Source organism: Sceloporus occidentalis, unplaced genomic scaffold (genome assembly GCF_023333645.1).
Source record: "Sceloporus occidentalis isolate IW3139 unplaced genomic scaffold, rSceOcc1.0.p SCAF_43, whole genome shotgun sequence".
Classification (NCBI taxonomy): Eukaryota; Metazoa; Chordata; class Lepidosauria; order Squamata; family Phrynosomatidae; genus Sceloporus; species Sceloporus occidentalis.
Genome location: NW_028317023.1, coordinates 6,189,135 through 6,207,049, shown reverse-complemented (window position 1 = coordinate 6,207,049; position 17,915 = coordinate 6,189,135). Strand labels below are relative to the sequence as shown.

The following is a 17,915-nucleotide window of genomic DNA, read 5'->3' as shown; positions in this document are numbered from 1 at the left end:
TCGCACGTGATCCACGTGGATAAGTAGCAAGACATATGGCTACACGCCTAATTAAATTGCTTCCACATGTAATAAAAGGGATAAGTGAAAAGCCACATCCAGCATCAATAATTCACTAAAACCATACTGTACTAAGACTTGCTATGTACAAGGTCTTTAGAGTTTTATTGTAGAAATTAATGATCTTGCTGGATTTTTACCCAATTATTTTTCCCCAATTATCTATACAATTTATCATGATCTTGGTGTATTGTACAAACAATATTTTCTGCACAGATTGCACGTTCTGCCAACAAATGAATTTTGCCAAGGATTCATCTCATGGTTATACCAGCCAAGATACTGAGCAACACCTGCGATTCCAGTTTTGAAATACAGAATATGCTACATTTAACATGAGTTTGTGTATGCAAAACCACAAATACATCCATTTGAAATCACCGTCTATATTTAGAAAACGTTCCTGAAAACATCTGATGGTAAGAAGAGTGATCCTTAATTGGAGGCTCTAAATTGCTTTACTTTAGTGAACGCATTTGCATGCATCTGTTTTGTGCATTCAGGGACAGAAATATTCTCTGCTGGTGTTTTCTTTCCTCCTGTTTGATACACACACACTATATGGACAAAAGTATTGGGACACCTGACCATTACACCTACAGGGACTTTAAGGGCTTTGCATTCTACACACACACAGGCAATTATAGGTAGTTGGTCCCCCTTTGCAACAGCTTCTATTCTTCTGGTAATGCTTTCCACAAGGTTTTGACATGTGTTTATATTGGATTTTTTGCCCAAGAGCATTTATAAGGTCAGCACTGATGTTGGACGAGAAGGCCTGGCTTGCAATCTCCATTCCATTTCATCCCAAAGGTATTCACGGGGGTTGAGGTCAGGGCTCTGTGCGTCCGGTCAAGTTCTTCCACACCAAACTCATCCAACCATGTCTTTATGGACCTTGCTTTGTGCACTGGGGCACACTCATGCTGGAATAGAAAAGGTCCTTTCCCAAACTGTTCCCAAAAAGTTGGAAGCATAGCATTGTCCAAATTTTCTTGGTATGCTGAAGCTTGATTTCCCTTCACTGGAAGTAAGGGGACTAGTCCAAACCCTGAAAAAAAGCGCTATGCCATTATCCCTCCTTCATCAAACCTTACAGTTGGTACAATGCAGTCAGGCATTGCCTGGCATCTGCCAAACCTAGACTCGTCATCAGACTGCCAAACAGAGAAGCGTGATTTGTCACTCCACATAACACTCCAGAGTCCAGGGGCAGCGTACTTTACACCACTCGATTTGATGCTTGTAATAGTACTTGGTGGTGTGAGGCTTTCATACAGCTGCTTGGTCAGTGGAAGTTTAGAACTTCTCAGCAGAGCATTGGCAGCTTTTATCAGGAATGAAATTTCACAAATTGACTTATTGCATCCAAGGTAGCATGATATCACAGTACCACGCTTAAATTCACTAAGCTCTTCAGAAAGACCCATTTTTTTCACAAATGTTTGTAAATACAGTGTCAGGCCCCATTAAGGCTGCAGAGCTGCTTATCTCTAGTTCCCCTGTCTGGCTACAGTTCCCCTGTCTCGCTACAGTTCCCCCTTTGCTGTAATCCAATCCTGGATTTCCCTGTGCTCTGCTGTTTCCTTCTGATACTTCGTTTCAGTCCTGCTCTTAGCTTCAGCTTTTGTTTCCTTTATAAGTTGTGCCCCCCTTATAAAGTTTGCCCCACAGTTTGTCTCAGTCTGCAGTCTAAAGGTATGTCCTTCTCGGTTCTATGTTCAGCTAATGAGTAATTTAGTAGGCAGGGTTTAGCGCTAGGACCCACCGAATATTGGAGTACTTTGGCATAGTGGTCGGCTAAGCTATACTATGGCCATATGATGTGACTGAATCTCCAATTGTTATCATATAGTCCTAGGCTTGTTCCTGTATCTTTGTGTGTCTATATTTTATGTACCTTTGCCCTCTTTTCCATGAATCATCTGAGGATCGCGGTTACTCATGTCCCAGTTAAGATATCCTATCCTTGCTTAAAGGAGAAGCGTCTGAGGATCTCGGCTCCTCACTCCATCCCCTGTGTTCCTTGCCTTGTTCCCTGGCCTTTGTTGTGTCCTGTACCATGTATGTCTTGTCTGGCTATGTTTCTTGCTCTGTCTCCCTGTTCCTTGCTATGCCCCCCCTTGCTCACTCTGTCTTCCTTTCTTGCTATGTTTCTTCTGTTACTCTGCTTAGCGTCCCTACTCCCAGCCTGCAGCATCCTGCTCATTTCTCTGTAGAGCTACATCTCATGCCTGCTCCAGGGTCCCTGCAGGATATCACTTTGTTTTGTTGTGGACAACATCCGCTGCTATGTCAGGGCCCTGGTATGTGGCCGCACAACCCTAGGTGCCCAACACCCTGGAGAGTGCAGTCGCCCTGAACCAAGCCCTGTCTAACTCTGCTACTGCGCAATAACTCCTGCACACCATCATTGGGCGCTCTGGGTCATTACAGTCATCTGTATGGACCCAACCCCTGACATACAGACTACATGGCTAGTTGCGTAATCCTATACACCTGCGGCAATGGGTCTGACTGAAACACCGGAATTCAATAACTAAGAGTTGTGTCCCAATACTTTTGTTCATAAAGTGCGTATATATTATATACATACACACATATCAGGATGAAGCTTGAATAGTAAAAAGCATGGTATATTTGTTTCACAGGTTCATTGTTTTCTCCATATTCAGCTGTGCAACTCCTTTGTTATTCCTGAATAGCACCAACAGTTCCCTTGCATGAGGGACAGTCCCTTTAAATTGCTTTGTTGCTTTTTCCTTTCAATTTTTTTTACTCATTTTTCCTAGAAGCGTAGAAAGTTTGTTTTGTATAAGTACATAACAGTGTCCTACAGCATCGAAACAGCAGGAAAAGGACTTGCAAATCGTAAGTAAATAAAATGCATTTTTACTTAGAGCCACAGCTTCTGCACAATCATGAAAAAAGATGTGTGAGTCTAGTCATTGTTATTTTATCGGAAGTATTTTTATTGGTTTACTATTTCTATAAGACATAATTTTGATGCTTTATGGCTTTTAAATATTGGCTATTCTAAAAGAATGAATGAGATGCACCTTGTACACTGCACCCATAACATGAATAACATCTCACCTCTATGGACGATGTCATTCTTGTGACACCAGTGAATAGCCTTGATTAACTGGTAAATGTAGTTCTTTACTTTCTCCGGAGGAACTCCATTTGGCATTTCTTCCAGCAACTCAAGCATGTTCTAAATTTGGAAAAGAACAACAGGGTTCAGCATTGATCTTATTGCAATTTAACATGGCTCATTACAACTTCTAAACCCACTCAAAGTCTGGTTAATGTGCCAGCCAACAGAATTATGCCAAAGCAGTCATGCAGACATCATATGTGAGGCATAAAATCCTGCCTAACAGTTTCAGATGGATAAAATATCAAATGGTGTTGGGTTTAATCCTCTTGACTTTGGTTGCTGTCTTATTGTTAATTTAAAACTGTTTTCCTAGGTGCTACACATTTCTGAATCATAGTACATTAGAAAACACATAACATGTTTAAAAGGAAACATGTGGGAAAGAGGTCATATTCAAAAACTGTATTTAATAAAATATGTCAGCAGTAAATTTAATATTACATAATGAGATAATAGTTTATTTAGTTTCCACCTTTACATTAAGAACAGGTAGCATCATTTACAGTGTTTTATCAAGGACACGATACAGCAATAAAATATATGGTTGGATGGTTGGAGAAAGAATGGTATATCCCACCCCCTAACAACGTAAATAGCAAAAGAGGGACTTTTACTCAGACTCTTTTACGTGGGTTTAACACCAAGTTTTGAAGAAATTTCATTTATAGGTGCATTATCTGCTATTTATGTACATATTAGTTTGCCTTTATGGCGGTAGGACATTGTGATATGTGCATGCCCAACTCCTAGAAAAGAGGGACATCATGGAAGGAAAGCGGGACTGAGATGGATTTGGAGCACCAAGAAGCCCTGTCACCTAGTAACACTAAGTTGATATGCTATACAATTATATTATTCCTACTTATGTAATAACATCTTTACTATAGAAAAATACTTCCAAGAGTTCTTTGAATGTGATTGATTTTTGTGGAAAAAAATCTGTTGACCTTAATTTAAAATCTATAAATTAAACATTTAGATGTAAGTGGCATTTTGAAGGGAATCATCATCAGTGATTAGTTTTATTCTGTTCTTCCGCTGCTCACAAAAGTCCTCTTTCTTTGTTCGCTTCTCCATGGAGAAATGAAGATGGCCTTGCGGTGAACTTCTGCAAAAGGGTAAAGGGTGGAGACTCCAGGCACATCCTCTCCCATGATAGGCAGATGGGGGAGAGGCTGTCCATGTGGGGCTGCAATTTTGTGGAAGACCACAGAGGGGCCAGAATAATACAGACAGATTCGCTGAGAAAGAGAGGTGCAGAAACGAACCAGACTCTGTGACCATAAAATGAGCTTACAGGAGATCTGAAGTTTCAGTTCACCAGCCATTCTATGCCTTATGAGGGGCCAACTATTTTTGACCAATGTACACTTAGCCCTTCTTGCAGGATATATTTTTTCCAAGGCTGACCCTTCATAGTGGATAGTGAAGTTGAAAAGTTGACACTCCAACTCTCCTGCAAATGTAGTGAAAAATTCCCCTACGTATCTGCCAGTTCCTCTTGTGACCTGGTGTTCCTTTTTTTCTAGGAGCCTAAACATGTGGTGTGTGAGTATATAGCAATACCACTTAGCAACTCGTTTATAATCCAAGAAAATTCATAAATTAACTTGGTTAACTAAAACCCTATATTGTTGTATATAACTTAACTAAAAACAAAAATAGCTGCAAATAGGCCTTGAAGTCACCTAAAAATACTTCATGGACAAAGCTCTGCCTACGTGGTCTATTAAATAAAGGGCATAGTTGGCCTAAAAATAGATATTTCTATATTACTACAAGCATTTGTAGTCCAGTTGTGAATGCATTTTAGCATAACCTCAAGAATGAATTAATTCTGTTGTAAGTGAAGCTCAGTAAATGTATGCACTAAATTAAAATCACTTTGTAATGATGATCATCATGTTTTTAATAACAGTGATGCCAGACTGGTGGTCAACTGGTACCCTGAGACATATGGTTCAACAAGTATAGTCTCCTTTTCCAACATCCCAATAGTGACAGATGTTGCAGATGGATTCTCTGTGTGTAATTCAAAGGATCTAAATTGTAACCATCACAAAAGACTAGTTTTCTTGAATGGCCTAATTTACTTATTTAGGTTGACCTTTTTTTAAATACAAATATTCTAGCTGGAACAGGTTAAAAACCAGAAGACACGGTATAGTCTTTAATCAATCAAGGTGATATGTGTTTCTCTGAGATTGAACTACAGCACTGAAATACCAGTCCTCTTAGATAAAAACAAAGCAGCATTTAAAATGATTCCATATTCCATTGGTTTTATTTCTCCTCTAGAAAACAATAACTGATTCACTGACTTCAAAAAGCGAGACTAATAAACCTTATTTTATACAGACAGTAAAGTCTCAGGGGTGCCACTCTGCACCTCGGTGTACCTGGTCATATGGTGGGAATGTCATGAGACAATCTTCACAATCACCAAAAAACTTTTTTTGCACTACAGGTATGTATATATATATATATATATATATATATATATATATCGTATTGGCCCGAATATAGGCCACACTCCCCCCACCACTTTAAGTCTTTAAAGTGGGGGTGCGGCCTATATTCGGGGTCTAACGCCCGACGCCCGGGACATGCAGTTCCGGGCACCGGGCAGGCAGCGGGGCCAGGATACAGATCCCCCGCAGCGGTGCAGGGGACCTGTATCCTACTCTCTGATACGCTCAGACAGCCTCCCCTACCGGCACTTTCCACAAGGGGAGTCCCGGCAAGGGAGATTGTTAAAGCACATCGTGCAGACGTGCCGGCAGCGAAGGTTGTTTACGCGCATCGCCGCAGCCGGTGAACGTCCGCACGGTGCATTTTACCTCTGCCCCCAAGACTTACCAGAGGAGACTCCCGGGTGTCTCCGCTGAGTGCCGGCACCGGTAGTTGTATACGCGTATTGCGTAGATGCCCCCCTCCGGCCCCGCAAGACACCCGGGAGTCTTCTCTGGTAAGTCGGGGGGGGGGCAGAGTGGTAGCATATCTCGAGGGGGGGAGGACAGCGTGGCAGCATATCTCGGGGGGGACAGAGTGGCAGCATTTCTATTACAAAACTTTTTCTTTAAAAAAGCACCAAACTTTTAGGGTGCGGCCTATATTCGGGTGCGGCCTATATCCGAGCCAATACGGTATATATATATATACCGTATATTCTGGCGTATAAGACGACTTTCTAACCCGAGAAAATCTTCTCAAAAGTCGGTCGTTTTATACGCCGGGTATACTTACTTACCGAGCCGGAGATTCCCCACGAAGCCACGAATCTCTAGAGGAGGGGCGAGTGGAGAAGCCGCCTCCCCTGGGTCGGTCTTCAGGGCCGCACCGAGGTAGGTGCAAGATCGTGATCTCCCCAACTAGCCCTGATCAGCAGGGCTGGTTGGGGAGATCACGACCTCCCTCTAACTAGCCCAACATTAGGGAGCTCGAGGTCTGGCACTTCAGACCTCGGCTTCCATGCTCCCTAATCACTACGTGCCGGCTATTGATGCCGAGCGCGGGGATGACGTCATGTCCCGGCGCTCGGCATCAATTGCCGGCGCGTAGTGATGAGGGAGCAGTAAACAGAGGTCTTAAATGACAGACCTCACGCTCCCACAACTGGATGGAAGAAAGAAGATAGAAGATGAGAAAGGTAAGAGATGGGGAGAAAGGGGTGTGAGTGCAGTGTATGTATATATGTTGGTGTGAGATGGTCAGTGTATGTGTATATGTGTGTGTGTAAGGTCAGTGTATGTGTATGGTCAGGTGTGTGTAAGAGCAGTGTAGGTATTTGTGTGTTTGTAAGCTGGTGTGTGTAATATATATATACATATATACCATATATATATATATATATATATATACACCATATATATATATATGTGTGTGTGTGTGTAAAGGCAGGGGTGTGTTGTGAGGGCAGTGTATAAATGTGTATGTATGGACAGGCGTATGTTAGTATGTGTAGATATATATATATATATATATATATATATATATGTGTGTGTGTGTAAGGGCAGTGTATGTATGTATGTATATGTCTGTATAACAACCAGCCAATTACCGGTAAGGTACATCGCTTGCCGTGATTGGCTGGTTGTTGTATACTGGGTAGAGGGGTAGTCTTATACGGCGAGTATAGCCCAAACTCTATATTTGAACTGGAAAAGTTGGGGGTCGTCTTATACGCCCAGTCGTCTTATACGCCGGAATATACGGTATTTATATATAAACATTTACTGTAATGTGTACTTTTTTAGTGCCTTGGTTTCATCCCTAACATTCAGTTTACCTATACTAATGTACAAAAAAATCATGACATGTACAGCCTACTGATTATAAATCAGAGAAAATGCACTGATTTCAATAGCACACTTAACTCATGAACAATGGGAACACTCCAGAAATAATTGAGGACACATTTTGACAGAACTCGCATTTACAGAGGAAGCACCTAATTTAATAGCTACCAACAACTAACGAGAAACCAGATCGCTCACATTCTAGAAATTTTAATCCTTAAATAACCCTTAACTATTTGTTGCTCACCACATTGGCACCTAAAGGCTTGAAATGCACCTACTAATTATGTGCAAGCACAGTCAAATTATAGTGCAACAAGTGGACACTAGCCTTTTACATGTATAAACGTACTTATTATCCAATACAATTTAGACACCAATAATGGATGGAATACATTATATTCTTTATAGGAAGAAAATTTCAGCAGGAAATGTGTAATTGTATAAATACAATGTATTATACTTCTAAATGTCTTACTCAGTTACACAGATATCCATAAATATATCATCTTAATAAAAGAAATGGATACAATTTTATTGGTTCAGAGAAAGCATGGTCTTCAGTTGACATCCTGTGTTGGTCAACATACAAAAGCTTTCAGTACTTTCTTCTCTTTCCATTTAAAAAGGCGACATCTACAGGAAAATTTCAAGTACCGTAATTCAAACTAATGGTCTTGTCAATTTTTCATCACAGAAGCACATAGCTATGGAACCGACGCATGAATTAGGTTCATAATGACATCACTATACACCTACTTTTTCAACATATTCAAAGACCAGATATAATTTCCCTCTTCTTCGAAATGCCTCTTTCAGCTCCACTATATTTTCTTGTTTCAAAGTACGGAGCATTTTAAGCTCTCGCAACGTCGTTTCCTTGACTTCTTCATTTTCTGCGAAGATAAAAGAACAAAAGGGACAAAATTAGTGAGGTGCTTAATACCCAGTGTTAAAAAGTTTTTCTTGCTTAAAAGTTAATTATTTTATGCAAGGAACACTTTGCCATTTCTAAAGAACAGTAGTTACTAGAAAAATATACATTACACCAATATTAACATGAAATGCCTTTCTTTTGAAAACCAAAGTAAAAACTGTTAATTAACCCCTTTGTAAACAAAAAAACCTTTTTTGGGGAACACTCACGAACTGTATTTTTTATATATTTATCCATCATTTGAACAAAAATATGTTAGCTAATTTTCTTTTATAATTTTTTTTAGCATAAGCTGGATATCAATAACTGATGATTATTGTCCCTGTCAAATAATCACACGCAGCCAAAAGTGGTGCAAAAACGGACCAACCATGTACAGTTCTGGAGCTGCAGCTTCTCCTCAAAGTTTATGCTTTTTTCTTCATTTTTTTTCCCTATAAGTACTTAAAAAGATTGTATTTTACATTAATTGTTGGTGAGGATACTATACTGTAACTTCAATAGCATAGAATGGTATTTTCATAGTTACACTCTATAGGTCATTATATAAACTAAGACTTTATTGAACAAAGTTTTTTTTACTGGATCTGGAGTACTTGGCCCCACAGTTAGTCAAATCTTTCATCAAATGTGAGCTCACATAGATTTTGTAAGTTTTCTTTGGGTACTTTGGGAACATCACCAGCTGGAAATATTGCAGCAGTCTTTTTCTTCTTGCATTACACTGCAGCATAGACCAAAACAGTACCAAAATCAAATGACCTCAAAGTGTGGGGAGAGCACATCTGCCAGTAGTGATAGTCACACCTGGGAACTTCTGGCCTCCGGCAACCCGGAGCCTTCTCTTGCGGGACGCGGCCAGGACTGTATACTGACGTCGGTGGGCGGTCTCACCGACGTCGGGGGAGTTCCCGCTGACACCCCCATTTAAAGGAAAAATGGGTGGGGAACGGGGCGTGTCAAGACCTCACTGCCGCGACCCGGAGGATTCAGGTCTTGCCAGGTATGGGGATAATATCATAGGGCAAGGATACAGCTAGTATACCGTTAAATCAGTACCCCAAAGTTGTCTAGTGGCTATTGTCTCTGTTTCTATATATATCCTGATGCATATAAACTTTACGCTGACATAACAAACACAAAGCAGCAGTTCCAGAATACCATGATTTGTGAACGGCTTGTAGCAACTGAGCAAAGCAGACAAACATGAGGAGCATCTTCATGCTTGGTTACTTTTCCTTATTAATAATTTAGCTAACCTGCACTTGGGTAAAGATTTCAGCTAACAGCGGTTACGGATATGCAGTGGTAGTTGAATAACAAACAAATTAAAGGCAGAATGAAAAATATCTCTTGGTCCACTTGGGAAATACCTAGCTATAAGAATGCAATTTTACTAGACACAATTAAGGACATTTTAAATTCCACACAAGAATCACCCGACAAACAATATAAAATGGAAACATATTGGCCATCCATGAAAAAAAGGGGGGGGAGCTTCTTCTGTCTCTCCAACCCCTACGCAGCCAATGCACCACATCCCGGGCCAAAGTAACCCCTGAAAACACACTGGCTGGGCACTATCCCATGTACTGTATTATTAAACACCAACCATTATATAAAAGCACTACAACCTCAATAAAGAACACTTTTCAACAGATAATCTGTCTAGGACCATCCATGTCCATACTGCATTCCCATATTCCACAGTGCAGCTTGGATTCTCTTTTAAATGTATACATTTAAATATAGACTTCTTTGTGTACCCTTTTGTAATCATGGAAATCTGCACGTTTTCAAAATCTATTTTTCACTCAACAGGTCTGACATTAAGCATTTAGTTTTATCATTCATGCCTCTTAATTCTCATACTGCTGAATGCAGAGAATATGTCTCTTATCACGCATAAAGTAACTTTCGGCCAAGTATATACAACAGAAGATATGGATGTTGTCTCACTGTAGTACAAGTCTAATATAATCAGACATTAACTTTAAGACCCACACAGCAGGACCAACAATCTCCACCTTGACATGTCTTTTATATGTACTTGCAATCATATAAGGACAGAGATAGCCTCTTCCAGTTTTTTGTTAATTGACTTTTAGGACATACTAATCGTTGCGTGCTGAGGTTGTCATTTAAATTCCTTTATCCCGGTGACAGCTGTTTATTTCTGTGTACTTTTACATTTCAGATACTGGGTTTGATTCACTGTCTAAACCTTATTTGATGTTAATGGTGGCTAAAAATGCATGGTGCAATTCAACCACATGTCTAAAACAATTTGGTGGAGTCTATGTTACATCTGTAAAAAATAAATAAATAATAATACATAGAAATAAATTGGAAATAACCATCCAGATTCAATGAGGTATGTAGAACACCAGTACAACATAAAAGGATATGTTTTACATGCCCATCTTTGATGCTAAAAATGGTCTAGAAATTTTTAGACACCTCCAAATAAACGTAACCATTTTTTAAAAGACAGCATCATATGGACAGTTGCGTATCCCTTTCATCACCATATTTATTTTCAAACTGAAATATTTACATATTTTTGACTGCGTTTGTATCAGGAATTTTATTTTGTCACACGATATGGTTAATAGAGATTTGACACACTTCTGCACTTTGTGCAAATTAATCACACCAAGGTTATGCATCTGCTTGCTGCAAAATGTAAGTTCATTTTGAGTTTCCATCTTTTCATTTTGTGGGATTCGCAATCAAGAAGCAATATGTTTCTGGCAAGAAGCCCATATACATAAATATTCTTAACTGGCGAAACCCCACTTAAAAAGCAAAAGAACATGCATTCCTGCAGGAATTCTGTCATCTTGCTGGCGGGTTTAGCCAAATGATACAGAAATACAGTGAATTCAAAACATATTTAGTAAACGCTACAACAAGCATAAGCACAGTTGATCAAGATGCAATCATCTGAATAAATTGTGTGGATACCTTTATACATACTATACTCTATACAGAGATTGTGAAATACCAAATTTACACATATACACCAGAAGTGGTAAAAGTAAAGGGAATTCAAACATGCATGGGATTAACACAAGGCTGTCCTGTATATAAGAAAAGACTGGAAAAAATAAGGTTCAAGATTTTTGCTGTAGTTAAAAATCGGCTGACGATATTATCTGTCATCCTCTATGTTTCTATACAAGAATAGTTGTAGTAGCCCAAATTCTTAATAAAAGAAGGGCACGGGTGACAATTTGGCTCTGAAATCCTTAATCGCTCTAAGATTTTCTTGAACTAAATGCATTTATTTTTATACCTAAAATGTTATTTTGACATATAATCAAGGGACGTATTCATAATAATGCATTTTTTGTCCCAGTGTTAATCTTTATGGTAACAGACTAGTCGTGAGAAACAAGTTTCATTGATCTCTACGGACACATAGATTAATGAGAACCTATTGCACAAATGTACATAAACTTAAAAGCTGTTTGACACGGTACAGTTTGTCAACTGACCTATAATGTCAATGCCATTAAAGCACCATACATAATCTGTCATTTCAGGGAGAATAATTGCTTGCCCTCTAAATTGAATGCATATACTGATATATATATATATATATATATATATATATATATATATTAGACATACAGTCTAAGCAATTGCTTATTAGTATATCCATAAGATTCACGTTCATATTGAAGCAAACACATGATGCCTACTGACTTCAGAGGCTCACAACAGACTTCAAATCAAAACATCAGGACCTCAAGATGAGGCTTGAAATTTTTGACCACAACATTTTGACAAAATCATTCTGAATCCATTGTTAGAAAATTCCAGTGATCATTTTGTAAACCCAAAACCGGACACCACTTGGGCGACACACATGTTTTCTGTATTGGGATCATGCAACCATTTTAATCCAATGGTAAATAATGGTACATTCAATGGTAAATAATGGTAAATTCAATGGTAATGCAGCAACTGTATTGTCGCATCATTGCAAGTCTACATGTTATGATGGTATACAGATATCCTAAAAATATTGTGTAATGCATCTGCAATTTCACTTGCTCAGCCTTCCTTCTACCATCATGAGCTCTTTCCACTCCCGCATCCAGGGTTTCACCCGTGCTGTATCTCTTCTCTGGAATTCCCTTCCGCATTCTCTCAGACTTTCTCTCTCATATGCAAATTTCAAAAGCTCTTTCGAGTAGCATACAACCTTTCCTCATAACACTCTCAGCCAGCATTCTGTTTAAGCAACCCGAACAACTATCAACGTTGACAGCTCATCCTGACTCGATCAACTCATCCCCGTTAAAGCAGTCCTCTCCCACTGTTTTTCTTTCCCATCAACCGACTAGATTGTAAGCTCGCAAGAGCAGGACCCACTTCTCCTTTTAACCAGTTTGCTTTTGTGATTTTAAATTTATCCCACTCACTGCTTGTAAAGCGCTACAGAATCTGCTGGTGAAATAAATGTAACAGGGTTTATTCACAAAACTGGCAGTTTCCAATGCAGCTAAAGGAGAAGTCTTACAAGCATAAAATCCAATGCTATATACAACAATGCAAATTAGTTTTTACAAATATCTGGTTTTATGCCATCTTGTGCCCACCTGCAGACCTGGGGGTTACCATTGTTCTCAGTCAGGTGGTAAGGGTGACTTTCTTTACTCAAACTCCACACTGAGCTGATTCTTTATGGAAATACTAATAGTCCTGCTTGTACAATGAAATACCTTCCTCTAGAGACTCCATATTAAAAGTGTCAGGCTGGGTGATTGAGACTGAGCTGTTCGATCATACCACAAGGCAGTATGATACAGAGAAAGCGTGTTTGTTTCTGGTAGACTGGACTACGATACCAGAGCTAGAAACACCGGCAACAGCCTAAATGATTATAATTTACAAATAAAAAAACAAATTGATTTACAGAAGTAAAAAAACAAAATATGTTTTAACACATATGTTTAATTACAGTAGTGATAGACACATTTGGTGCTAGTTCCTTTTTAAAAGAAGGAATGAGATGCCCCTGGATAAAATAAATGTGATGACATTCATATAGTGTCATCTACCGGTAGGTCTTGCAGGAGAAGCCATGTTAATTCACAGCTTTGTGAATCAATGAATATTTTGAATGAAATCATCTACAAAAATGATTATTAGGCAACCTTCCCTAAGGATGGTCTTTTCTAAAGCCGTGAGAAACTACATAGCAACAGTAGGATGCCTGTAAAATTAGTGAAGTGAGGCGATGCCGTTTGGTATTTTTAAGGAGTACGCTGTGTTTATGTAAAAATAATCTCCTTGCTGTACAAAGAATGTAGCTGAATATTTTTGTCTTCTGCAATTAAACTGTTACATTCTTATTTTGCCATTCCTCAACTATTTATAAAATAATGTTATAAAACATATGCTTTTCACTGCAATGAGATTGCATTCAGCTCATTTTTCTACTCCCTTAAAAACCCCATGTTGTGGACATGGATTGCATCATCCATTATTAGTGATTCGCGTCACAGACGCAATATCTGTATCTCCCTTTGGATAAACCACTCCTCTAACTGTGGCATACATTACAATACCAATTAGTTCTATTGTTTAAGAAGTGCATTACCTCTACCACCAGGTAGCACTAGAGAGTGAGTGATGTGTACATCTATTGTTTATCTAAGACCATAGATAATGGCTACCTACATGAAAAGCCATGTGGGCTATGCCAGGAACAATGGGATATCAGGAACTCCAGGAAGAAGGAGGAGGGGCAGAGGAGACTGGAAGGACAGGAAGGAAGCAGCATGGCAGAAGCTAAGGGAGCTGTAAAAGTTTGCCAGAGAAAAAGTATGAAATAGAAAGCTGCTCTTCCATCTTGGGCTAGTTAAGTGCCAAGAAGCTAGGACTAGTTAAGTGCCTAGTATTGTAACTAAGAATTAGAAAACAACTACTGAAAGAATCCTTTAAAGTCTTCTATATGATCCTGGTATCTAGAGCCATTTTGGAAACTGAACACCAAAGGAGTCATTTGATATGCTGATACTCTCTGAAGTTAAGTACATATGTTATTACAATGTTATTAGAATATAATTGTTGACTGTCTGTAACTTTGTTATGGTAACCTTTTTCGATATATTGTTTTTACCGCTAGAGGTATTAATAAAGTATATCATTATATATCATAACATCTGTTGGTATTCATCTTTACATAATTTAACTGTATTCCTGAATCAAATTTATTGTTGTATTGTTAGATGTTTTTTGTCTAAATTGTGTATTTAAATATTAGCATAATTTTGCATAAAACAGGCCACGACCACAACAATTGGCGTAGTCAGCAGGATACAGTAAAGATTATTAATGAGAATACCGTGTATTTACTCTGCATTTATCGCATAAAGTTACAGATTTGTATGTTTACGCTCTAGTGCTCTAAAGCCATGTGTTTGTGTGTTTAAACTCTAGTGCATAACCCCTATATTACAGTAGAGAGTCTAGTGCATAGAACTCGCTTGTAATAGTGTGTAAAGATGTTCAGAACACTCAAACAGAAAGCAGCTGTAGCAGGGCAAGAAAGATCAAAATATGGAACAATTCCTGTATGGGCAGAATTTGGTAGTTGGAAAGCCATTGCTGAGGAACTGATAAAATATGCAGCTCCAGTCTATCCTGATGCTGGTACTGAACTTGGTGTGCAGGCATTACGTTTAGACCTAGGAGTTTACTCCAAGAAAGAGCGGAAAGCCGCTGCCACCACAGGCTGGATAGTTGTGCAGGCCCTTAGCCACGAGGTGCAGAGAAATGAAGCATTGAAGAGAGAGTTGCAGGAAGTCAAAGATTCTTTAGTTATGACCAAAGAATGTATGCGTAGTAATGCGTGCCATTTGGCTGCTCTAGAAGAGAAATGTACTAACTTAATGGTAAGCAAGATCAAGCACAGGAGGTTGCAGAGATGTAGAAAACTAGAGCCTGTAAGTAAGGTGCGAGCAATGGTGGCAGATCCCACATGGGATCCTGCAGAGACTCTCCGGTCATCCGATGATGCTTATGTGTCCTTTTCTGAAGATGATAATGAACTGGACCGACGACAGGCCTGTCCTATCATTATACAACAGCAGAAAAGGAGAAATGGTGCACGTGATGAGATGAAGGAAGTGGTAAAGAGTTACACACATATGGAGCTCATTGAGCTGGCTAAGACACATAAACAGCAAGTGGGTGAAAATGTGGGCGAGTGGTTACTACGCATGTGGGATGGAGGAGCTGACAGTGTGCTGTTGAGTGCAAGGGAAGCCATAAGTATGGGGCAGCTGACACTTAATCTGCAGCTCATGCAGGCATTACGGAGGGTGAGAGAGATTAGGGGGAACTTTTCATTGGTAGACATGGTTCGCCATGCTTTATTACAAGTTTATCCATCACACTCAGATATTGAGCCATCGACCCCATGGGTAACAATTAAAGATGCCATAAATCATGTAAGGATTATGGGTTGTGTTGCAGGATTGAACAAGGGTAATTGGGAAGGCCCTGATATGGAGGATTTTACAGCTAGCATGCGGTCAAAGCTTCTAAAGACTGCACCGCCATATCTAAAAGTTCCCCTGCTATCTCTGCTCTATGGAATGGGAAACACTAGAAAAATACACCATGTAACCACCCTATTGGCTGAGATAGAAGAGTTAAACATGGAAACCAAGGACACTAAGAGGGTTTATAAATCAGAAAAGGCTAGAGTGCAATTTTCAGCACAAAAGTCGGATGGGAATCCGAGTAGGATGACTAGAAGGCAAATGTGGCATGACTTGTTACAGAATGGTGTACCCAGAGAAGAGATAAATGGTATTTCTACTGCAGAGATGTTTAAAAAGTGGAAATCGGTAGTGAGAAGGCTTAGGCAGGTACACAAAGTTGCTTACAACCCTCGTAGTATTAGTGGGTCACTGACAAAGACTTCTCCACATTTAAACATACATACCAATGTATATTTAGAAGAGCCACCCCTACCTAATGATAAAGATGGCAGGACGATTAACAGGGCCATGACCTCCCCATTATTACAAGATGGTGTGCTCCCAGTGGTAAATGTGGCAACAGTATCAACTAGAGATCGGTGCCAACAGGTTGCTGGGGGGAGGGATAAGGCAAGGAAACAGAATGGGGTATGGATAAGGGGGGCAGAAACTAAAGAGGTGTTGCAGGACAGCCCTTTTGACAATTGAAGTGCCTGCAGGTGTTTTAACTCTTTCCAAATTTGCAAGTCAGAAGTCAGGGGTTAATCATATGAAACGGGACAGTACGGAAACTATTAGTGAGGGGTGTTTGTTTTCGTGCGTCCCTAGTAAAAACCACTTAAGGGAACATGTAAAACCTGTAAATGTTTCTTCCTCAGCCATGGCGGTTTGCCATGTGCAGAACCGACAGCCTGGAGGCCAGAAAAGAGGTAGACATTCGACCAGCTGACAGCTCTATTAACACGTTTGTCTTGCCTGTTTTAAAAGTCGGATGACTCTGGGTTGACTGCTGACAATCTGGATGTGGATGCAGCAGCACCATTAGTGAGTGCTGCGGTTCAGAGTAAGTCAATGCAGATGAATGTATATGTAAACAGGCAGACACGTGGCAGGCTGGGATTGAATAAGCGAATGCTCTCTTTAATTCTCATTGCACCAGTGGTGAACAAACAAGTTGGCTCTGCCTGGAAGAAGAAGTTGTATACATACAGGTAGTGCATCAAGACACAGTGGACTGAGTATATTTGAGCATAATGCAAGAACAATTAACAGTGGCAGATTATAAAGATACAAAGAAGAAACATCGAGCAAGGTTGCCAGTCACAGAGTACATTGTAATTCCGTACTCCTGCAGCTGCAAACCTGTTAAAAAATGGCTCACAGAACATGTGAATTTACTCAGAGAAAGAGAATGAATAGTTGATTCCTCATGAAGAGGGTGGCCGCACAAAGTAGCCCTAAAGGAAAAAAGATGGGCAGATTAGGCAGTTCAGCTGTGGAGACTGAAGACCTAGAGGTGGATTGAATTGCCAGAAGAGTTGTGGCTTGTTGTGGATCCAGCAAGAAGAGACTGTTAAAAGAATTCAAGGAAGAACCACCAAAAGAGATGAAAGTTTGCATATATGGACTTTTGTATTATCCAATTACCACTAACCATATAGTGGTCCCTTGCCTACCACCTAAAGCTACTAGGATGGTAGAGTGGTGCAAAGAGTTTTTAGGAGAGCTCATTCGAGTACTGTCCCCAGTAGTGATAGAGAGTGGGAAAGGGTTTGCAACCATAATTCTTTAGTAAAGTACTGACTACAAAATATTATAGTGTGGGAATTTGGGTTGAAGAGGATGTCAGAGTATGAAACATGAGGGGTTGATGTAAAGAAATGAAACATTGATATTTGCTTTGTGGAAGAGGGTTGTATTGTTTTCAGAACCCCGGGAACTGAATTGGATTA

At 39.7% G+C, this 17,915-nt stretch overlaps 1 protein-coding gene across 2 annotated transcripts in view; it reads right to left on the bottom strand.

The window, feature by feature from the left end:
• Nucleotides 1-17,915, bottom strand: part of LOC149289818 (cyclin-dependent kinase-like 5) — an 86,110-nt gene that overhangs the window by 35,407 nt on the left and 32,788 nt on the right. For both annotated transcript variants that reach the window (XM_089490307.1, XM_089490306.1), the window contains exons 4-5: nucleotides 8,281-8,417; nucleotides 3,157-3,277 (exon numbers count right to left, since the gene is read on the bottom strand). In XM_089490307.1, coding sequence (XP_089346433.1) covers nucleotides 3,157-3,277; nucleotides 8,281-8,417 — 258 coding nt within the window. The remainder of the gene's footprint in view (nucleotides 1-3,156; nucleotides 3,278-8,280; nucleotides 8,418-17,915) is intronic.